A 23,334-nucleotide genomic window follows, 5' to 3' on the forward strand; every position below is an offset into this window, starting at 1 on the left:
CCCCTACTCCCACGGACAGGGCGCACCCCGCTCTCAGGTAATGCCTGCGCATGCGCAAAACTCCTTCCCCTCCCGCCCTCCGGGCTCGACCGTTACAGCAGAGCCGCCCTGCGCATGCTCCGCCTTCGCGCGAGCCCTGCCACGTCCCAGCAGGCCCGGCCGGGCAAGTGGCAGGCCAAGCCTGGTGGCGCCCGCGGCGATCCTATCCCGGAGCGGCCTTCAGTCCCCAGGGCGTGCCGCCGCACCCCTTGCCGGCCCCACGGTCTCCACCAGGCGGGAAGACCACTCCTCCCCGTTGCTATGGCTGCCAGGAAGTGGGCGGAGCCAACCGGGAAGTGCAGTCACCGGCTGAGAAATGACGCCACCGGAGACCCGGATGTTCCCGGGGCAGACACACGCACACACCCTGTCGGGCGGAAGCGGGTGGTTGGGGAAGGTCTCGCTTCCTGCGCCTGGGTCATGTGACCAGTCTGCCTCCACGTGATACCGCGCGGCCGCAGCGGCGATGGGCACGGCGTTGGATATCAAGATCAAGCGGGCCAACAAGGTCTATCGCTGCGGGGTGAGTGCGGTCTGCACCAGGCTCCGTGCCCGCTCTCTCGGCTTTGCGCTGGGACTTGCCGGCAGTCCAGGAACTCCCTGGCAGCTCTGAGGCAGGAGGGCGCTTCCTGCTTTGCGCCGTTCTTTACCGTGGACATGGGGCTGTAGCGGGGCTTGCAGCTTGTTGCCAGCTAGATGGGGGAAGGTTTACTTCTACCGTGCTCCGAGCTTTCTCTTTCCATAACCCCTGGCCCCTCTGTGGCTCCCCCTTAGCTCCTCTACCGAGAACGGCACGGATTCCTCCAGCCTCCTGTAGCAAAGCACTCCTGGACTCAGACATGGCTTTAGGATTAAAGCCTGCTTTTTGTCCTCCCATTTTCCCCAGCTAGCGCTACGGTGCTGAGGGAGGACCTCCAGCAGATCTCTGCGGGGGGCGGTAGGGCTTCGGGAAGGAGGGAAGGAAGGAGTAAGGTTCCCCGAAGAGTGACTGTGGAGTTCACCTGTGGGGCAGTGTCGTTCAGTCATTAATACTGGGGCGTTACAGCAAGACTGGTGCTTCAGTACAGTGTATAGGTTAGAATCTTTTTTCGTTTCTGTGCTCTGCAAGAAACCTGAAAGTATCTCAAGATGTTTGCACCTGATAGGAAATATCCTCTTAGATGAAGTACTTAAGCAAGAGCAGATCGAACTTTTGTGGGTTTTTTTCTGCCGTCTGATTTCTTAACTTTTTTTCACTGATACAGTTATTGATAATAATGAAGTGATCGTTCAATTTCTGCACCTACTTGGAAAAACGTTGTGCCTTTTTTCATTGTTAAAGACTTCAAGCACGGTTTAAAAATAAAAAGAAACCCCACTTGGCTTATGTTTTCAATATTTTTTTAATCACTGTTTTTCTAGAAATATTGTTTAAGCTGAAGTCTTAGGTCCCCTTTTTAGTTTTTTTTTGGGGGGGGAGGAGAGAGGTTAGTTTGTTTTGGGTTGTTTTGTTTTTTTTTGTTATCCAGCCACACACTGGTATTGTAAAAAATATTTTCACACACTGCTTTCCTGTAATTTAGTAGTTTTTGTTGTTACAGTGTATAAAATTTGTTTTGATGTACTAAAGGTTTTTAATGCTGGAAAACAGCTTTAAACAGATTTGGATGGAAAGGTATGCAGCATCTGTTCTGCAGATGTTAGATTACCTAAAGGATGACTTTCATAAAGCTGAATTATCAGTCTGTGAGCAACATAACCACATGAATTTTTAATAGAAATTTCATAGGGATATGAAGGAATTACAGATCTCTCTTCAGTTAGGTGTAGAATGTACACAGGTTTGGTTTTGAGGTTTGGTTTGTTGTTTTTATTTTTAGGAGTTTACTGGTTATACTTCAGTGACAGTAGCTATGCTAATAACAGCTTTAGTCTCTGGCAACTTTCATTCCAAATATGCTTTCATGAATGCTACTTGAAAATGGAGTCCTATAGTAAAGAGAGTAGTTCATCCCAGTGTGTATGTCTGGTTATTCAGTTGAAGGCACTAGCGGTATTGTAGCTAGATTTAATTTCCACGTACACACACACCACCCACCCCAAATGTATTTAAACCTGCATTAAGGTTTGGAAGAAGGTGATGTCTAAATTATGCACTGGCATAATACTCTTTTTATTATGCCTGTTGCATCAAACAGCATAAAAAAATGCTGAAACATTCTAAGTCATAATTTGACCAAGATCATGCCACCCACTTAGCATTTAATTTCTGCCACCTTTCTTGCGCTGACAGTATTGGCTATGTAGTAAGCTAGATCAAGGAAATGGATAGTATTTGGTTGCAAGACACTCAAAAAAGTAATAACAATAATTAAAAAAAATTATAATGGACATCCCTTTTAGTTTTTCTTTTGAATGTCTTCCAAGTAAAATACAGGGTATTGAACAGTTGGTATCAGAGCAGTCTTGTGCATGACCAAAAGAGGAGACATAGTTGAGCAGGAAACTGGACAAAGTGGGGTGTGTGAAGAGCAGTCTAAAGGATCTCAGCCTCTGATGTTAGGTGATAATAGACGAAAGAACAGGTAATGGCCATGGCTGAATTCAGCCACTCTTCACAGGAAGAATCCGCATGGCATTACCATTACAGCTCTGATTTTGTACGTCTTGAGAGCATGTAGTCTGGATGAAGTAGGGTTTTTAGGAGTTGGTGTCTCTCAATCTGTTTTGTGTACGTCAACCAGCATCTTTACAACTATTGAGATATATTTGCTATAAATCTTTATTCCCTCAAGCAGTGAAAGGGTAAAGGAAAACAGGAGAGACCCATATTTAACAAGTAACTGTTCTGAGAATCTCTTAATGGTAAATTCCATACTAAATAAGACCCTGAAGGTGCAGGAGTTTACACTAAAAACTTCTGGGGAAGAACTCTGAAAGTTAACAAACTTGTATCTTATTTTATTACAGAACTGAATTTGAGTCTTGTTAGGGAAAAATATTGTTGAAAGTACATATGAGAGGGCTCGTGTGTGGAGAAGATAAAGGTGTGCCTAAAGCAAATAGCTAACCAGGAAAATAAAGGCTGAATACCTTCTTTTTTGTTTATAAGGTCAGAGTGATGCCTACATTTCATTACAGGCTTTCCCAACCAGGTCGAGATGTTTAAAATTTCCTGTTGGTCCTGAAATATCATACAATAGAACCTTCAAAACCTTTCCTGTTGTCTTGGGTTGGGTCAGACTACCTCCTGCCAGAGTTGCATGGGTTGTACTAAATCCAGTTGAATTCAAGCATTTCTCATTGTTGCAAAGCAATCTCCTGTGCCAAATGGAGGTCAATTCACTTCCTAAAACTTTTTTTAGTTCTAAAACTTTTTTTAGTTCTAGGTATTTGAGTAGGCAACTGTTCTGTTCTTTTTGGTTGCTTACTTCTGTGTTGACTGCTCCTTTCTAATTGTGAGAAATTGAACACAAAATTTGTAAAATAATCATGCATAATGCAAGCCTGAGATTGTGTTCCTGGTTTTAAAAAGGAAGTTGGTTAAAATAACATGCTGTGATAAACAGTAGCCAATTTCTGTATTCATTATTTATAATCACCAGAAGCTGGAAGAACTGAGCAAACAAAGACCTTTATTTTGTCCAGACTTCAGTTTGAGAAAAGCTAGCTTAAACAGGTTGCTTTAAAGTGTGAGTGAAAAAGAAGCTTCCCACTTGTTGGGCCAAAAAAGTAATAGCATTTTTTTAAAGAAAAAATAGAAAAAGGGGATTTAAGATCAAAAAGACAATAAAATGGATCTTAATAAATAGCAAAATATGGCTTATTGTAGTAAAACTGTGTTTAAGTTTCTAAGAACAAAAGATCTGTTCAGGAGACTTTTTATTTAGTTGGATGGAGAATTCTTGAGCCATTAAGGCTCATTTAATAAACTCTGGAATGTTAGAAGAATGAGGAGACAGGCACAACTAATGATGCGTTTTATTTGGAAAACCCACACAGGATGACTGGAGGAATTCTGAGATTGACAATTAGAAGGATTGTAGGCTGAAGGGCCTGAAAAATGCATTGTACAAAGAAAGGTCCTATAGTTAACATCAGTGAAAACTTTTAACGACAAGTGAGTCCAAAATATTCTTAAATTAAAATTTGCCCATAAGGAAGCTGTTGTGGTTTAAGCCCAGCCGGTAACTCAGAACCATGCAGCTGCTTGCTCACTCCCCCCCCCACCCCCTGCGCTTTGCCCCCACCCCCAGAGGGATGGGGAGGAGAATCGAAAGACTGTAACTCCCACAGGTTGAGATAAGAACAGTTCAGTAACTAAGGTATAACACAAACCCGCTAATGCTACCACCAATAATAGTAATAAGGGAAATAACAAGGGAAGAGAATGCAACTGCTCACCACCTGCCGACCAATACCCAGCCCAACCTGAGCAGTGATCTAGCCCTACTGGGTAACTGCCCCCCCAGTTTGTATACTGACATGATGTGCTTTGGTTAGTTTGGGTCAGGTGTCCTGTGTGTACTTCCTTCCAGCTTCCCCTCCTCCCTGGCAGAGCATGAGACTTAGAAGTTGTTGGTCAGACTAAACATTTGAGCAGTAACTAAAAATATCAGTGTTATCAGCTCTGTTCCCAGGCTGAAAGTCAAAACCACAGCACTGCACCAGCTACTAAGAAGAAGAAAAATGACTGCTACTGCTGAACCCAGGGCAGTATCCACCCCTTATTCCTTGCCATTCATGTCATGCTCAGATCCCACATTTTTCAATACCCCATCACTCTTGTCTCATATGTATATACGTACACCCACCCATCCACCCCCACCCCCCCACACCCTCCCCCCCCCCCCCGAGATATAATTCCTTAGTGCATGGACCAATCCATATAAAGCTGCTGAGTTCATCCAGTCCATGAAGTTGAGCTCCATCTCTTGTAACAGTCTTTCAGAGCAGGAGAGGCTGTGTGCAGTGTTGGATTGTTGCCTGCTGATGATACCACAGAGCTCATCTGGTCACTGCTGAGCTCATCTGGTTTTGTCAAAGTTTGTTCTCTGTTGGGATGATGATCAGAGGGAAGTCAGTAGTTGCTGGTGACCCAAAGGCATTTGTTTGGTGGGCTTTAAAAGTGCTACATAGAAGGCAACAGTATACAATTGAGTTCATTGGCTGTTTTCCCCTAAAATCAAATCCCCTTGAGGTACACACCGGACTTCCCCATCTTCCCTCATTACCCACCAAGTATGTCCGGGTCCCTGAGCAGAAGCAATCCCACGAGTGGGTTTGCCTTTACCTGAAGCAGGAATAACCCAGACTGTCTTCCCCAGCAAATTCTTTATGTGCACCACAGAAACTTTGTGCCTGTTTACAATATGTAAAGGTTCTGACTGGGCTGGGCTAGCCCTGTTGGCAGATCCTCTGGTGTTGACCAACCAGGTGGCTTTTGATAAATGTGCACCCCAGTGTTTGAAAGCCCCACCACCCATTGCTCTCAGTGTAGTTTTTAACAGCCCATTGTACCATTCGATTTTCCCAGAGGCTGGTGCATGGTAGGGGATGTGATATACCCACTCAATGCCATGTTCTTTGGCCCAAGTGTCTATGAAGTTGTTCTGGAAATGAATCCCATTGTCTGACTCAGTTCTCTCTGGGGAGCTATGTCACCACAAAATTTGCTTCAAATTTTCCTTTTCCCTAAAAAAAGGCAAAGTAATTAGTATATCTGAGCATTGAGGTTTTAAAGCATCTAATGACTAGTTAGTGGGGTTTAGTGGGGTTTTTCTATTGAATGTGGTCAATTTCTGTCTAAATAATCAAAAGAATACATAGTTAAGATTTGCAGGTGGCTTGTCTAGAGTAATAGATGTGGAAGAAAATGATCAGGAATATTTAGTAAATGTGATGTACCCAAACTTAATGTGAATTTTTAAATTGTCAACTGTTTGTCCTAAAAGTGAATGCCTGTGGTGTGGAAAGTGGAATCTAAGAGGAACCTAAGGCATCTTGTTGGTAACCAACTGACTGTGGACTTGCATTCAACCAAAATAAGGATAAGCTTAATCTGTAGATGTATAGGGGCTATCAAATGGAAAAAGAGAAATGTTAGGCATTTCTGTATGGCATTAGATATGACATCTCCTATTGTCAACACCTCAAAATGAGTGATGGCAGGTTTCAAGTGTTCTTTAAATCTGCCTCATGGTTTGTTGTTTATTCAAAGATACCTTGCATTTAAGAAAATGAAAGAAGAATTACACTGATTTTATTAGGGATGCTGTCAAGTGATTAGACACAATCTGAAATATGGAATATCCAGCTGAAATATTTTTTTCTATCTCATTAATGTAGCAAACAGATCTGACAGTGTAAACAGATTGGAATTAGTAAAACTTTGAACACTGTCCCGACAATTTATGGGACACCATAGTGTGTGCTTTGATCCTTCCAGTCTTTAGAGAAAGTTTATGGATACTGAATAGCTGTCAAGTTCAGTCAGAAGTCTTTAGATACGGCTTAGGACTTAAGATGAGATTCTGTGCTGTGTTATGAATCATTTCATGTAATTGATTGAAGATAATTCCAAATTGTTCTCGGCCAGACCTGGATAACTCTGCTCCACCACTACAGAAACAAGGGGTTGTGCTGCTGGATCACATGAAGCAGTTGTTCATCTTAGTTATACCTTGGAAGTGACAGAAGCTTTCAAAGTGTCATGTACATATCTGAGTGGTAAGGCACTGAGAGCAGAAAGCTGAAAGAGCTTGTTCAGGATTATAAACCTGAAGACAGTCTTAGAATCATAGAATAGTTAGGGTTGGAAAGGACCTTAAGATCATCTAGTTCCAATCCCACTGTCCATGTCACTGACAAAGATGTTGAACAAGACCAGTCCCAACATCCTGAGGGACACCACTCATTACTGATCTCCAGCTGGATATTGAGCCATTGACTACAACTCTTTGCATGCACCCATCCAGCCAGTTCTTTGTCCGCCGAGTGGTCCATCCATCAAACTGATGTCTCTCCAATTTAGAGACAAGGATGTCGTGCGGGACAGTGTTGAATGCTTTGCACAAGTCCAGGTAGATGACATCAACTGCTCTAACCCTGTCCAGCAGTTCTGTAGCCCCATCATAGAAGGCCACCAAATTGTTCAGACAGGATTTCCCCTTAGTGAAGCCATGCTGCCTGTCACCAAGCACCTGGTTGTTTTTCATGTGCCTTAGCATGCCTTCCAGGAGAATCTGCTCCCAGATTTTGCCAGGCACAGAGGTGAGACTGACTGGTCTGTAATTCCCTGGGTCATCCATTTTCCCCTTCTTGAAACCTGGGGTTATATTTCCCTTTTTCCAGTTGTTGGGAACTTCACCTGACTGCTATGATTTTTCAAATATGATGGCCAGTGGTTTAGCAGCTTCATTCGCCAGCTCCTTCAGGATCCACGGATGGATTTCATCTGGTGCCATGGACTTGTGTACGTTCAGGTTCTTAAGATGGTCTCAAACCAAATCCTGTCCTACAGTGAGCCTTGGGTCTTCATTCTCACAATCCCTGTGTCTGCCTTGCAAGACTTGGGTGGTGTCTTCTTACAAAGATGGTTTGTTTGCAGCTTAGAACATGTTCCTCATTTCTCTGTTTCACATAATACACTGTCCTTCCTATGGATGGTTACTTTTCTGAGATTAATAATTCTGTGTAGAGCTATATTAGCTTGGTTCCATCTTTCAAAGTTTTGTCATCCTGTGGTGAAGCCATGAGGAGTTTCTAGTAAGCGAGAAGGGAAGAAGTGAACAAGAACAGCTGATTGTAATTTACTACATTATAGTACAAGGGAATTGATTCCAGTGGTATCATTCTCTGTGCCTTTAGTTTTGTGGTGTTAGAGCTAAACAAACCCCTTTTGATATGGTAGTACAAGGGGATTGATTCCAGTGGTGACATTCTCTGTGCCTTTAGTTTTGTGGTGTTAAAGCTGAACAAACCCCTTTTGATATGAAAGTACTATTTTAGTATGACATGATGCTGCATAGCTTTTGCAAATGTTTTGCAAAACTAGTTTTCTCATAAATTGTGTGCTAACTGTATTTTAACATCTTTGTAGGCTTATGTTCTTTGTTTTTTACTTTTTAGAAGGACAAGTTCACTAACAGCTTTGTATTTAGAGGCGTCTCTGGCCTTACACAAAATGGCTCTTCCCCAGAAAATACATAGCTGACCACCTCCCGACACATCAAACAGAAATATGAATATTATATAAATAAATACTATTGCATCTTTTTCACGATTCTTCCCTCTCCCCCACATTAGTAACCTTTAAAAGTTTTGTTAGAAAGTAGTCTTGGGGTGGGGCTTTTTCATTTCTTAAGAGACATTGAGTGTTATAAGAAAAAATAATATATAACTTCAAGGCACTCTTCATTCTGCCCCAAATGCATACACCCTTATCGTGTGAAAGTATGTAGGCAGTAGCTCTGGAATAGGTTGTTGCTGTGTGGTGGGAGACTGTTCTCATTTATTAAAGCAGTTCATATGTTCAGAATTGTCCTTGCTTCTTATAGTTCAGCTGTACTCGTTTTTCAAAGCAATAACCTAATTGCTTGTACTAATTAAAGCCTGTTAGCAAAGCAGTACAGTATTTAGGTCAGCTTTTCTTCACTGTCCTTTTGTGCTTGTGCCTCCTGTTCCTGGCATTTCCCAATTGCTGCAGGTCCTCTTTTCAGACTTGCAGTGTGTCAGCCTTTGTTGTGATGCTTGATGTTCTTCTGCTGCCCTGTTCTGCTGTAAACCCCCTGACCCATTTTCTATATTGTCATCCTGTATGTACCTCTAGTAAAGACAAAAGGCTGGCAAAATTCAAATAGCGTCTGTCAGAGATGTACATAACTAGACTGGTTGAGTGTAGAGTGGGCAGTCTCTGAATTATTCTTTGTTTGGAGTGATCTGTAGTTTGGCGTCTAGCTTACAAGCCTGGTAAGGTGCAGGGAGCTTTACCATATAGCAGAAGAGAAGGCTAGCCCCAAGAACCTTTCACAGGTTCTCAAATCACTTGCTCGTATTTCCAGATGTGTATGAATGGTTGATGTTGAACACTGACTTGGAGTGGATTCTTTGTTGTAGGAGAGGGGAAGGATAAACTCTGGGGTATGTAAATGTGAACTGTGTGTTGTTCTTCTGCAGTTAATCTCTTTTTTTTTTCCAGTGTTAGAACTTCTAAGTTGATACTTTCGAGGTGCAGTGCTCTTGTGCAAATATTGTTTAGCAGACAAAACATTCTTAATGGGATAAGTGACGCGTTGCTTGACTCGTACAACTTGTGCCTTTGATTTCCCATTGTAGCATGGAATTCCCTGGTGTAGCAGAGCAACTATTTATTTATTTATTTTAAACCTATTCCACTCCACTCTTGAAGAGAGTCTTATCCTCAGCTTGACCATCACTTCCACAGTTGTGCCTTCTCTTTCATCTCCCATGTCTGGCTGTCCCATTCTTCATATAAAATTCCTCCTGGGATTTCATTCTGTCATGTGAAATTGAACTTGTTTATTTCCGACTGATTTGATACTTTTTCATGAGGATATTTTTCATCTTTCTGAAGAGGAAGATTGTGAAACTTTGGAAAGACATTGAAGCTTGGATCGGTACTTCTGCAAGGAAGAGGACAATATTTTTAAAGAAAGAAACTAGAAGTACAGAGTTCTCTTCCTCACACTGCTTTCAATGTCAGTATTTGTCTTCTCTGATAAGATGAGATGGTTCTCTAGGAACAGTGTTTTTGAGTTTGGAAATCAGCTAGCACACTCTCTTGAGTAACAGCTATAGAAGAAACTTATTTAAACAAATATTTTCCTGTTGTCTTTTCTCCTATTAGGAAGTTCTCTCTGGAGTTGTGGTTATAACAAGTAAGGACACAGTACAGCACCAAGGTATCTCGTTGACAATGGAAGGATCAGTAAATCTGCAGCTTAGTGCCAAAAGTGTGGGTGTATTTGAAGCCTTCTATAACTCTGTCAAGGTAAGACCTGTGCAGATTAGTATTTTTAGCACAAAACCTTTGTCTTTTTTCTCAAATTAATTTTTTCCTTAATGCTTTTCAGGTCGTCATAGTACTTCCAGCTATATGAATGATAGCAGAAAAATGCTTAGTATTATCTAGTGATATATGATGACATTTTAGGAAGGAGCTCACACTGTTTTGAGATTTTTCTTTGGGGCTGAAATACAGTAACATAAATAATAGGTTACTGAATGATGCTCTGTGCTGTGAATAAACACCTGAGTTTCTCAAAATTCAGATAGTCTATTCAGTGGGTGTTGCTGGTCCTTGAAATGGTGGGGCTGTCACTCCAACCTAAACATCTTAATGTTTATCTTTGCAGCCTATTCAAATTATTAACAGCACTATTGAAATGGTAAAACCAGGGAAGCTTCCCAGTGGCAAGACAGAAATTCCGTTTGAGTTTCCATTGCAAACAAAGGGCAACAAAGTTCTGTATGAGACATATCATGGTGTCTTTGTTAATATTCAGGTAAGGCAGTCATTTCTGTAAAGAAAATTGAACTTTTGTTAGTTGCAGCATGTATTTACTCTAAAGCATCTTTTATTCCATGCAGCAGAGGATAAAGTTTTGCAATAAAGTTTTTGTAGTGCAGTATCTTTTCTCTAATTAGGAGAATGAGCAGAAAGTCAGAGATCCTTTGAAGTAAATAGCTTCTAAGCTTTCCTTTATTAATACAGCATTTTTCTGGTATATACTGTGTTTTCTAGATATAAATTGAGATTAAAAATAATGATACGTGTTAACCTTCAACGTACTGGTTTGTAGCTAGTTTCTAGGTTTTCACTTTGAGTTCCTTGGAGTCAACACTTTCCACAGGTGGTAACACTTTTTAAATGCAGCAAAGGAACCATCCTGACATCTCAGAATCCCATCAATATAATGTTGCTTTAAAAAAAAAAGTGAAGTCTCTTCTCTTTTTCAGCAAGTGTAAGCTTTTCATTGTAAATAGTTGATAGTAGTGAAACTAATTAGATGTAACATGGGTAGTATAAGAGAGAATTAAAAGCATCCTGGAAAGAGGAGCTTTGGGTTGAGAAAGAGCTATTAATTTGCAACACTTGTTAGATGTTGCACAGGTCTCTTACAGAGTTCTGATTTTATTGTGAAAGAAGTTGCTTTTATGAGTTTGTAGATAATCTGTACAATAGTACGTACCCAGATACAAGTGTGTGTACTGCTCACCTAGTACCAGTGAGACTTTGTTAGTGCAGTAAACAAAAATTGCTGCTAATACTAAAATGTTAAAAAAATAATTTTATTGACTTAGCAGATCCATTTTTAGACATGGGGATAAATCCTACAGTAATAAAGCCACTTAGTGTTCAGAATCTGTTTTCCTGCATTCATTTATGAGAAGTATCCTCTAAATAGAGGAAATCTTTCCATCACTTATTGTTTCACGCCTTCCATAATGAGTAAATCTTTTAAAAATGGTGGTATAAACAGTACAGTAACAAGAAGTGTGGCCTGAAATACCTTTACAGAGCTACTGTGATCCCTCCTTATGTTGTAGACAACTACATTTTCTTCATGAAAAAAGACTGCACCGCCGTGTCCTTTTGGTCCAAACAAACGTGTGATTTCAAAATGAAGACTCAAACCAAAGTGTTGAGAGCTTGTAGTGTTCTCAAAATCATGAATTGTTTGCTTTCCTGTGGAGATGGGTAGTAACATTTCCTGCCCAAATCTGTACTGACCACATGCTTGTAGCAAAATCTTGTGGAAACGCAGTTTTGAAATTTGACCTTTTTTGGTTAAAAATTGTCTTACCATAGGCGGGTTCATTTGTTTGGGTTTTCAGTTGGGATTTTTTTGTGTGTGCGTTTGTCAGGGTTTAGTGGGTTTTTTTGTGAGGGAAAAGTCTTCAGCCATCTCTTGAATATAAATAGTGTGTTAGAAGATGATTTTTCTGACTGAGGAGTGCATTTTAGGTTGGGTTGTTTTTTTTCTTCAAGGAAAACGTTGAAGGAGCCATTGAATGCAAAAACTATCAAAACTACTGCTGATGGAGAACCAGTGGCTTATAAAGCTGCTGCTTTATTCTTTGTGTGTGTGGTTTTTTTCTTTTGTTGGGCTTTGGTTGGTTGGTTTTGTGTTTGGTTTATTTTTTTTTCCACTTGTAGCTGAGTATTGGATTTGATGACAAAGTATAAAACTGTTGGCTGTTTAGTTGAGCATATTACAGTCTGGGATTTAAAAACAAACCCTAACAAACCAAAAACGCACAGGAAAAACCCCTACCTATACTAGCCTATTGGAAGTAACTATAAGAAAAATTCCCTTGTTTTTTTGTCTACATCCAGATGTTTAAGTACTTCTCATGTTTTTTTCAGCCTTGGCTTTCTTCCTAATGTAACATCTGTTGTTTGTAGAAGGTATGTCAAAAATGGTGCAAAACTGGTCGAGTTGCTTTCCACATCCAGATAACTTGCCTGTGATCGATATCAGTTATTTTAAAGTATACGTTAATGGCGAATATTTGTTTTGTTTGTTGTTCCTTCATATACATAGCTTCTCTTTACAAGCTGGCGATAAAATGTAATTAAAAGGTTAATCATTAGATTTCAGCCCACCTCTGAGAGCTGTGCTCTCCTGAAGAGGAAAATGTAGTGTTGAGGTGCTGTTTAAGAAACAGTTCCCAGACCTTTGTCAAAGTCCTGTGCAATTTAAAAGCAAGCCTCTTTTTCTTGATCTAGGTGTTAGTATGTTAGCTGGGGGTTCAGTTTCAAGATTCAAGACTGTCCTCTTGCAGAGACTTTCTAATTATCCACTGATGGGGAGGCTGTGGGCCAAATTCCAAGGCCTTTATGGTCCTGCTGCCTCATTTTACTGTGTTCCCTGATCCGAGTGAAGTATAGTGCAGTAATAGAAGGTTTGCTCAACAGTGATCAGCTTCAGTGGAAACCATAGTCTGTATGGGGTGGGTAAAGGTAATGCTCCCCAGTGTCTTTCTTGCACATATATTTAGGTTATGTGCAGAGAGACATCAGAGAGACATTCAGTTATTAAGCTGAAGCAATACCTAGTTTGATTGTACCTGTTTTTGCCAGTTCCTCATCTGTAAAGAAGGAAAGAAAAACTAAACAAACAAAACAAAAAGAACCCAAACCACCCCAACAAATTCCCTGTCTTGTAAGGATGTTGAACAGCTGTGTTATAGATGCTGAAGTATAAGATTACTGTGATAATGAAGGTCCTACTGTTTTTCAATCATTAGTTTATGGCTCTTTTTTTTAGGGGAGAAATTGGAGGAAATTGTGAGCAAGGTTTTGAACAATGAACAGCAAAATTAACCTTGTTGCCTGATTTTACTGTCTGCTGCTGCTTTTAAGTTCAGATGTATGGCTGAAGACAGTTCCCCATTAACAGTGGTAACAGTTATATGCATATTTAAATTCAATTTTACAGTAGATTTAAAATTAGAGGGGCTATGAATATATCTTACTGATAATCACGTATCCAGGGTATGGTGAAAAGCAGTACCATAATCACTCTTAACTGAATGTAATTTGGGTGCTGAAGCTGTAAAAGAATACCACTCTCTGTCAGTGAATTAGTCCCTCAATCTTACAGGTTGTTACATAATGCAGAAGATATGGAAAGCTTTTGCAAATGACTAGGGGACTGTAAACTCAAAGAAAAATCAGCTTTCATTTGGGAGTATCTAAAATCACTATACCTCTTTCCCCTTTCCCCGTCACGGGTGTGTATGTTGCCTACTAATCCGTTTTAAATGATGTCTTAAATATTAGTAAGAGTAACATTCTGCAGATATGCAATAAAAAGATGAAAAGTCATGAGAAAGAGAGAGGAAATCTTAATTAAGTCTCTCTTTTTGTTCTCTGCCATCCTGTTCTTGCTAGTATACCCTACGGTGTGATATGAAACGTTCTCTGCTGGCAAAAGACCTAACCAAGACTTGTGAATTCATTGTCCACTCACTGGTAAGTGTGATTTGTATTAACAATACAAAGTGAGTTTTTTATTTTTTTTTTCCACTTTTTGTAAAGTTTGGCAGTAAGGCTTGAAAACTGAGTAAAACCATGTAATTTGTAACAATTAAATGTGTGTGTATATATATATATATGTATAGGGATACATATGAGTAAGGAAGATGGCCTCAAAACAAAACCATCCAGAAGAGATAGGGTGTCAGTTGCTTCTGATAAGAATAACACATCTCTCTTCATTTAAAGAAAACAGTATAAAGAGGATTTGGTTTATAAGATGATTTTATTACTGAATTTGTTCTCTTGTTCATCCTTTCAGTTCTGAAACACAGGTGTGGTTAAACATTATGGTGATGGTCTAAACACAGTTTCAGATTATCCAAGCATTTGTTAGCCAAAGGTTCTAGGCACCCATGATGCCTGTCCCAAAACCAGGAGTTTGTTGGTGAAGAGAAAGTGTCTGATACCTGTTATTCCGATAACTAACTACAGTTGAGAGCCCTGACTCAAAGCTTGGATTGCATCAAGTTGGAAATAAGAAGCTTGTCAGCTTAATCACCTTTGCTATTAAGTAAGCCTATGGTTGGCAATATACTAAGATAACTAGGTTAACAAATATCCACATCCTGCAGTTAGCAGCATGGAGACATCATTCCTCCTCCTCCAACAGAGATACCGTTGTGGGATGAGATTGGCTTGTCTCCCAAGGAACGCTATGCTGCTTTGTTATTTAAAGTTCCTTTATCAGATTGGTTTTTAGTTTATATTGACTTTATGCATGGTCCAGGGCATCTCATGTCAGTACAGCCTGTGCAGGCCTAATTAAGTATCTTTTTCCACCCACAGCTTGTTAGAACATACTGTTTGTATCATTCCTCTGAACTGTTAACGGGGCAGTAAAGTATTAGACTCTTTTGTTTTACTTATGAATAATGGTGGAAATGGGTTATTTTAGTTCTATAGTACCTTTTAAAAATTTAGTTGCTTTTTAAAAGATGTAGCTAGGTGCTATGAAGACGTTCCTGTCGGTAAGATTTTATTTTTTTTTGAAATATCATGCTACACTTTATTGGTCCATTATTACATTATAAGTAAGCCACACTTGTCAAAATAGTGAACAAATTACATACTGTGCAGTTTCCTGGGTTTATTTCTTGTTCCCACTACAGCACTTCTTAGATCACAAGTCAGTAAATCATGAGTCTCTCAGTCAGGGTGAATTAATGAGGTTTTACTGAACATATAATTCTCGCTGTCAGTGCTCAATGTACCATTTCCCTTAACCTTATTCTTTGCCAGAGTTAGTCATTTATGGGAAAATACAATCAAGTCTTCTGCTAATATCTTCCATCTTGCAGCTGGGCAGCAGAAGCTATTTTGAATTCTTAAGTAGTGAGGGTAGATACTAACTAAGAATTCAAGTTAAGCCCATTGGTGGTGGTGTGCTCTGCCAATTCCCAGTTATGTACAGCTGGGACTCAGAATTGATGCTGTGCTGGCTACTTATCCTGAATATGTAGGGGAAGGACATGCATCTCACTAAGATAAGGATGGAGAGAGAGGTCAATGAATGGTAAGCAAAGCTTGCCTTCCTGATTCAGAGTAGAGGCTTCCATCTCAACAGAGCTCAGGGCTCATTCAGCCACTTACAGAAAGACTTCTTGGTTTTGTGATAAATGGTGGGAATAGATACTGAAGAACTCTAGTAATGTGCCCCAAAAATTGCTTCTCTAGCATGGAAAGCTAACCTGGACCAAGTTTTCTTTATTTTACAGTTAAAGAAGCTGGAATGCCAAGCCCATTAAATCAGTGCTATGCTTGATTCCATCATCTGAGGATGGAATGATGATTTGATGATCTCCTAGTAATGTGAGGATGGCTTATGAGACCTGAGTTGTTGTTGAAAGGGCAGCAGACGAGTTCAGAATGCTCAGAGGTGTTTGTGCTCAAACATACTTGAAGCAATGAAGCAAGTTCATTTATTTTCTCCCCAGCTCTGGACTGCCCAAATTCACTAAGTATTAATAATGAAAGGAAACATTGCAAGTAATACATACAATGCAATTATTTGTAAATACAGAAATGTGAAATTGAACTGTTTTCTAAGGTGTACCCTATGCTTCAGGTAGGTATTGTATTTCTTTATTTCCAGATGTGTTAGTCAACCGCATGATTTGGTTTTGTTTTCCCTTTTTCTCCCCCAGTGTAGGTAGAGTGTATGCCAAAGCTTACAAATGGAGAGCAAAGAGGTTGTTATTTGGCAAACACAAAGTAACCAAAAATTGACATGGTTTTGTTTCTACAGTTCAGATTTGTGATGCATTGTGACTTGTATTTAGACAATGTTGTAATGTTATTTAATAACAAAGGCAGGAAATAATTTTTTTTTATTATAGATACATACTTTCAGTATGAGAAAATCCTGAAAAATAACACATCCTATAGTTGCTTGACTTTGTCTTTTTTAATATTCTTGTGTGTGTTTCATAAATTGTAGTTTACAGTTTAACTCTTTCATTACTTGTAGTCACAGAAAGGGAAACTGATGCCAAGCCCAGTAGACTTCACAATCACTCCCGAAACTTTGCAAAATGTTAAAGAGGTAAGGCTTTTCATATTATCTAAATGTAATGCCTCTGTGATTCTTAGGGAGAACAAGAGTAACGGTTAAATGCTGTCCTATAAATAATCAGTTCTCTCTTCCCCCCCCTCCCCTTCTCTTTTTTTTCCCCACTTTTGTAAGCAGTGAAGTGATTCTGCCTGGTCTCTCATGGTGGTGGTGACTCATGTAAGGAGCAATTTGTCCAGCAACGGTTAAACATTTTTTATCATTTTTCTGAATGAAATATGGCAGCGAAGCAAGAAAAACCATTCTAAACCCAGTGTAGTCAAGATCCTTTAAAAATGTACATTTGGATCCTTGTTTATGCCTCTTTTTACAGCCCTGTGTGGCTTTGGGAAGTCTGAATGAACGTTAGTAGCTATTTTGGTCATTTAGCTTTCTGAACACTTGTTTCTGTTTGTCCACTGAAACGTATGTTCTCTTTTTTCCAGATTTCCTCTTGTGTTCTTTTTGTTAATAGGACTATTTTCCTGCTTTAGGTTTCCCTTCTGCATCCCCAATTTGTCTTCCATTGCTCTTGGTCCCAGGCTTCTGAACTTAGACCTGCTTTTCCACTTGTTTCTCAAAACAGACCTCTTATTCAGATGTCCAGTTGTTTCATGCTATTGTTGACTGTATTCTACATGTTCTCCAAATCACTGTGGCTAGAAGGGACCTCTAGAGATTGGTCAGTCCATCACTTGTGCTTAGAGCAGAGTCATCTAGAGCAGGTTGCTCAGGGCCATGTGTAGTCAAGCTTTCAATATCCCAAAGAATGGGGACTTGCAACCACTCAGCAGCATTACAGTGTTTGACCACCCTCACAGAGTTAAGAATAAATAATTAAGATAAGGGTGACGTTCAGGAACCTTTTTTGTTCATGACAGCCTTACAAAGATAATCAAGATTGGCCTCAGGGAACATGGGTCGGTTTCCTCAGCACCTGTGGGTGCGTCCCTTAAGGTTCAGTGGACTTGTGTACATCCAGACTGTTTTAATATTCTCCAGCCTTCTCTGCCAAGAATAACTCTTCCTTGCTCCAGACTTCCCGTGTGGTTGCAGGGGCCTGGGATTTCTGATGGGAAATCTTATCAGTAAAGTTTGAGGCAGAGAAGACATTAAGTACCTCTGTCCTTTTCATGTCTCTTGTCACTAGGTCTGTGTTGTCCTTCCTGTGTCTTGATTTAACTCCAGGTGTTCTTTGGCTTTCCCAACCATCCCCGCACACTTGGATACTGTTTTTATGTTCCTCCTGGATCACCTGACTCTCCTTCCATCTTTTGTATACTTTGTTGTTATGATTTTTATCAGTAGTATCTTTTTCATCCGTGCAGGTCTCTTCCTACCTTTCTAACATTCTGCATGTTGGAATAGGCCATTCTTAAGCATGGAGGAGGCGATTCTAGAAAACAAACCAGCTAAGTCCCACTAAGTTAGAGGATGAGCAGGTTGTGTCCAGCAGCCTCTCATGTCTCCTGGTGACTGCTGCATGCTGAAAACAAGTCTTTCTAAATGTAAGGATATAGTAACTACTCTTGGTAGTAAAATTTCTTTTGATACTACTGGTAAATAGTAAGGTCTCAGCAGTCTGCTCTTCCTACGAACCGTGTTTCCATATAAATGATTTTCTCCTTCTTCTTTCTCTTCTGTATCTTGGTAAGTCTATTCACTGGCATAGCAAAAACTTGGTGGTGTACGTCATGAAAGTCCTGTCCATTAAAAGCTCTTTCTTAACAAACCTTGCACCTTTTGCTATTCAAGTACATAACTACAGAAGTAGGTTCTAAAACTTCTGATATCTCTGATCCAGCAGATCTTGGTGTTTAATTATGGAGCTCTCTAAGGAATAGTGTTGAAGGTGTATGGTAGCACAAACAGTGCTAGCTGGTCTCGGAAAAATGTATGAAATGTATGGTCTGAAGTGACTACCCAGTGGACAGGTAGAAAAAGTCATTGTTTTGGTATATTTAAAACATTAAATTCTCTGCTTTTCTGGAGATTATGACAGACCTATAGTTTCTGGTGCACTACTAGAAAACTGATCAGGAGGTTTGAAGTAGCCAACCAAAGCACAAGGACAGTGGATGAAAAACCAGGATCAATTTGCTTCTGTGTTCTTGATTCTCTGTTTGAGGGGAATTATGAACTAGATGGTGGGCCCCATGAGAGAAGACCTGCCTAGGATTAAAATATGAAGAGTGCCAACAAGAGCAGTACCTTTAAAAAAACAGGTCCCATAGACTAAGATTGAGAAAAATGGCCTTGAGTTCTCATTCTGCAAGTTCCTTTTATCTCTGTCTCTTAGCTTCCTGACCACTGAGTTTCAGGGTATAGCAGCTCTCTGTTTACTGATAGTGGTGATGAGAAGAACCTGTGAGGGATCATGCAATAAGAAAGCATCATTAGGACTCAGTATTTCATAGGATGGTTTTGTCAGGGATGTAACTTCTGTTATTTAAGTTAGGAGAAAATACTCATTTACTAAAGGCATGAAAATTCCTCTCTTTTTATTTCCCCCCAAGATTTGTTTTGAGTGGAACAGCCAAAAACTGCAAAGGTGTTGGGTATCTGAGTGAAACAGTCTAAACAATAGCTACTGCCATCGCTACTGGCAGCCAGGACTCAGAAGCAAGCCAAACAGATTGGGAGGAAAAAAGTTTTCGACAAGAGAGGTGGTTTGGAAGAAGGGAGAATCAGTAACATGGGCAAGGAAATCCAATGCCACGAGCAAGTGCAAACAGATGGTTGGAAGGTAGGGTCTAACATCAGAGATGCCAATAACAAAAAATTAAGGAGGGAGAAAATAAGGCTGGAAAAGGGGAAAGTTAGAGCAGGATGCTCAAACAGCTTGAAGAAAGCTGGAGGTGAAGATACGAGCTGAAGATGTGCATAGAAAGCTGGATCTTGGGGCACACAAGCTTTTCTGCTGGTGGAGAGTATCTGTGGTGCCTGCTGGCCTAAAAAGGGGAGGGCAGGGGGAGCAATCCCCTGCTTTGGTCTTTCATGGAAACTGATTTATAGATTGTCATCTTCAATCAGCTGATTTTACTGCTTCTTCCTTAAGAAGTAGGAAACATGTTTGCTGTTAAGAAAATGTTGAAAGTTAGGTGTGACCTTGTATGTAAATTAAGCTATTAATTGTCCTTAATTGGTGTCTCAGTACATACACAGTATGCTACATCTTGCATCAAACAAAGGTTTTTAAATGTCTGTTTTCCCTCCCAATGCTAGTGACTAGGAGAGAGAAATGTTAAAGGGTAGGAAAATCACTGAAATGAGAGACTCTGTTGTAATCTGTAACAAAAAGGGGACCAGCATTGGGGGTCTTAGAGCACTCCTAGCCTGCTTGACCATCCTGTTAGTTCCTGCCAGCCTACGTCCTTCACCATACAGTTCTGGCTTCTGGATTGATTGCAATGGCCATGTTTTGTCAGTGCAGGTTTTGTCAGGAAACACTCCTGTGGATGGAATGAGTAGGGGGGTGATGCATGTAAAGGGGAACAGGGCTAGTAAGAGGTATCTTAAGGCATCTGCATAAGGATGCATATGTAGAGATTGAGTTTCTTGAGGCATTTCTGAACTTTTAACTTTGCAGCTTTTGGGGATCTCCTACATATTTTAGTACCTTTCTGTAAAGTTTTTTTTTTTCTTAGTCTGCATTTACAGTTTTGTCTTTTTCTCTTCCCCTTTCCCCATAATCTTTCTAGAGAGCCTCACTTCCAAAATTTCTCATCAGAGGTCATCTCAGTTCTACAAACTGTATCATTACACAGCCACTGACAGGGCAGCTGATAGTGGAGAATGCAGAGGCTGCAGTCAAAAGTATCGAGCTGCAGTTAGTACGTGTGGAAACCTGTGGTAAGTTTCTCTGTCAATGGAATGTGTATAGAACAGACTGCAGTAGCTACTGCCTGTGCTTTTTCAGCTTAAATGTGAAAGATTGTCAAAAGCTGCATAATTAAAAAAGACTCGTGAACAATTGTTTTGTGCTTTAGGTGGAACAGTACAAACATTAATTTAAGTAACCTCTGCCATCCTTAACTCAGACTGCTCACGTGAAAACGGGCAGATCAAAGGCAAAAACGTTTTGCCCACATGTATCTCAGCCCCTGGCCCCAGTGCATCTTTGTTTTAAGTTTTGGCCACTGTTCTCTTTTTCCCTTCCCTCTGAATCTCCTACTTTCACCAGGGTGCGCAGAAGGGTATGCCAGGGATGCCACGGAGATACAGAATATTCAGATTGCTGATGGGGATGTCTGCAGGGGCCTGCCAGTTCCTATATACATGGTGTTCCCCAGGTTGTTCACCTGCCCTACCCTGGAAACAACAAACTTCAAAGTTGGTAAGTGTGTGTAGGGCTTTATGCTGTGTTGGTGTCTTTCATCTGAGGGAAGATTCTGAGTTTCACTTCAGCTTCTGGCAGGTAACAGGATAAGTCCCTTCCCGCGCTGCAGGAAGCACCAAGGACATCACTCTGTTTCCCTGCAGTCCCTGAACAGGAATGTAGTCTGCTGTATTTCATGTAGATTGAGAAAATACAGCCCAAATACTTACAACTAAAACTAGTTGTGCAGCTGTTAAGCTACTTCTCACTACTAGAATTGAATGGTAAAGGGACAGGAGCAGCAGTGTAATGGCAGGGTTAGGATTTTTTTCTACCAAAAAAATTGTATGTGCTAAACACTTGAGTAATAGTCCAAGAATAAAATGTCAAGATGATCCCTTCCTTCTTTTCACCATCACTGAGAACTTCTCTTTCCATTTCCTCTCCTTTTTGTTTCGCATTTTCCTGGTGCGGAGACTCAGAAGTTAGGCTGCATGTGGCTTTTCTTTTTGCATGTGACTTTGTTTTTCTTGATGTATAGCAGCTACTTCTTCCTGCTTATAGTTGCCAAAATCCAACATTTTCCTTCACAAGTACCTCACTTGTTCAAATAATTACTGCAAAAATTATCATTGCTAGCTGGTTTTCTTCCCTTCATCCTGCTGGAATCTGTTGGTTTTGTTTTTTGGTTTTATTGTATCAGATTGAAGCTACAAGTCTCTGCCTTTAGGGTCCTTCCCAGCTGAAGTCCCTGGAACTTTTCTGCTGTACACCTTGGACAAATGTGCACAACTAGTTTTCCACAACTAGTTTTTCTGTTTTTTTACCTGCTCCCTCGAGAGCTCTCTCACACCTGATGTGTACAGTGGTGTTTCCCCAGAATACTTTACTTTTTGCCATTTGTAGCTGTTGAACAGCAATTTACAGCGACAGATGGCTCCTGTTAGTGTAGTATCTACTTCTAAGAAGTTATGAAGATTCCAGAAAAGGACAGTTATTTTCAGTTTAATTTGATCTCTGGTTCCCTTCATTTATTAACTCTACCTGACTTTGTATCCCATCTCTACTTAGCATTCATTATCGATCTGATTTTGGTTTTAAATAACACAATATACTATCCAAAGAGCAGATTTTGAAATATTTTCATAGCTTGCAGGTCTATTAGATGTTGGTGTTTAATTTCATAAGGCCATGTGTGATGCACGTTTCTAAGGTTCTGTTATGTGCTGACAGCAGAGGAGGAGTCTGCTCCCCAGCTCCTCCATTGCCATGCCTGAGCAATGCATATTGGTGTGAGCCGTCTTTCTCAAAGCATCTTAATCTTGGAGGCTTGAACTCTGCCTGTTGTCTGAAAGAGCATGTCATACTTTTTCAGTGATACAGAAATGAATCCAGAGGAATCCCAGGGAAGTTGTGAATGCTCCATCCCTGGCAGTGTTCAAGACCAGGTTGGATGAAGCCTTGGGTAACATGGTTTAGTGTGAGGTGTCCCTGCCCATGGCAGAGGGGTTGGAACAAGATGATCTTAAGGTCCTTTCAAACCGAAACCATTCTGTGATTCCATGACTCTGATTTTGTTATTCACCCCTCTTCTAGAGTTTGAAGTTAACATCGTTGTCCTTCTGCACGATGATCATCTCATCACGGAGAACTTTCCACTGAAGCTTTGCAGGATGTAAATAGCCAGAGGAGAATCATTTGAGAATTTAATGAAAAAGGACAGAATTCTTCAGAGGGAAAGTGAAATTTTATCAGTTTCTTACTTGAACTGGAAACACATCACTTCCTTCTCCCTCCTGGAGGTTCTTGTGTCTTCAGTTCCCTGTAAATCGTGCTACCACTTTGCCTGCTTCTCAGTAGCCTGTGTGGAGGTATCTATCCAGACAGCCATGTCAGGTATCTTTCTGACTCCAACAGTCATGTTTTCACTGATTTTCCTCTGACAAATCCTGAAGGAATGATTCTGTGTATTTCTACAAATTGTAGGAATATGTAGTCAGTTTTTCTCTTCATTTAATTTTGTAATACTTGTTCCAAAGGCCTTTGAAAACCTCTTAAACATAGTAAGTTCTGTTATATATGGTGTATATATACTGGGGGGGAGAGTATGGGACTTGTAATATAATACTGAATCGTGTCTTTGAAGGCATAATAAATGGTGCTACAGCAACACATGGTGGTGATGTGGGATGAATATTGAAGGGTGAACGTGAAAAAAGTGATGTGTAACAAATAATGATGTGAAATAACACCAAGTGTGTTTTGGTCAAATGCGGAACACAAGTCTGTACCAGAGGAATGCTTAGAACTGAGATTCTTGTGTATTACATGGAGTACAAGTGTAAAAATTACAACTTGAAACGACAGAATTAAGAAAAGTGC

The 23,334-nt window shown here is 40.3% G+C and overlaps 1 protein-coding gene across 2 annotated transcripts; it reads left to right on the top strand.

Annotated features, from left to right (window-relative positions):
* Window positions 1-391: 391 nt before the first annotated feature.
* On the top strand, window positions 392-23,120 carry VPS26C (VPS26 endosomal protein sorting factor C). 2 transcript variants are annotated; one of them, XM_005151679.4, is made up of 8 exons: window positions 397-562; window positions 9,887-10,030; window positions 10,395-10,544; window positions 13,940-14,020; window positions 16,554-16,628; window positions 20,336-20,486; window positions 20,818-20,970; window positions 22,549-23,120. In XM_005151679.4, the coding sequence occupies exons 1-8, from the start codon at window positions 506-508 to the stop codon at window positions 22,629-22,631; spliced, it is 894 nt and encodes a 297-aa protein (XP_005151736.1). In that variant the 5' UTR covers window positions 397-505; the 3' UTR covers window positions 22,632-23,120. The 2 variants fall into 2 exon arrangements, with proteins under 2 accessions (XP_030907108.1, XP_005151736.1); XM_031051248.2 differs by lacking the exon at window positions 10,395-10,544 and having other exon boundaries at window positions 392-562.
* The last annotated feature ends 214 nt before the right edge of the window (window positions 23,121-23,334 follow it).

Source organism: Melopsittacus undulatus, chromosome 2 (assembly GCF_012275295.1).
Source record: "Melopsittacus undulatus isolate bMelUnd1 chromosome 2, bMelUnd1.mat.Z, whole genome shotgun sequence".
NCBI lineage: Eukaryota > Metazoa > Chordata > Aves > Psittaciformes > Psittaculidae > Melopsittacus > Melopsittacus undulatus.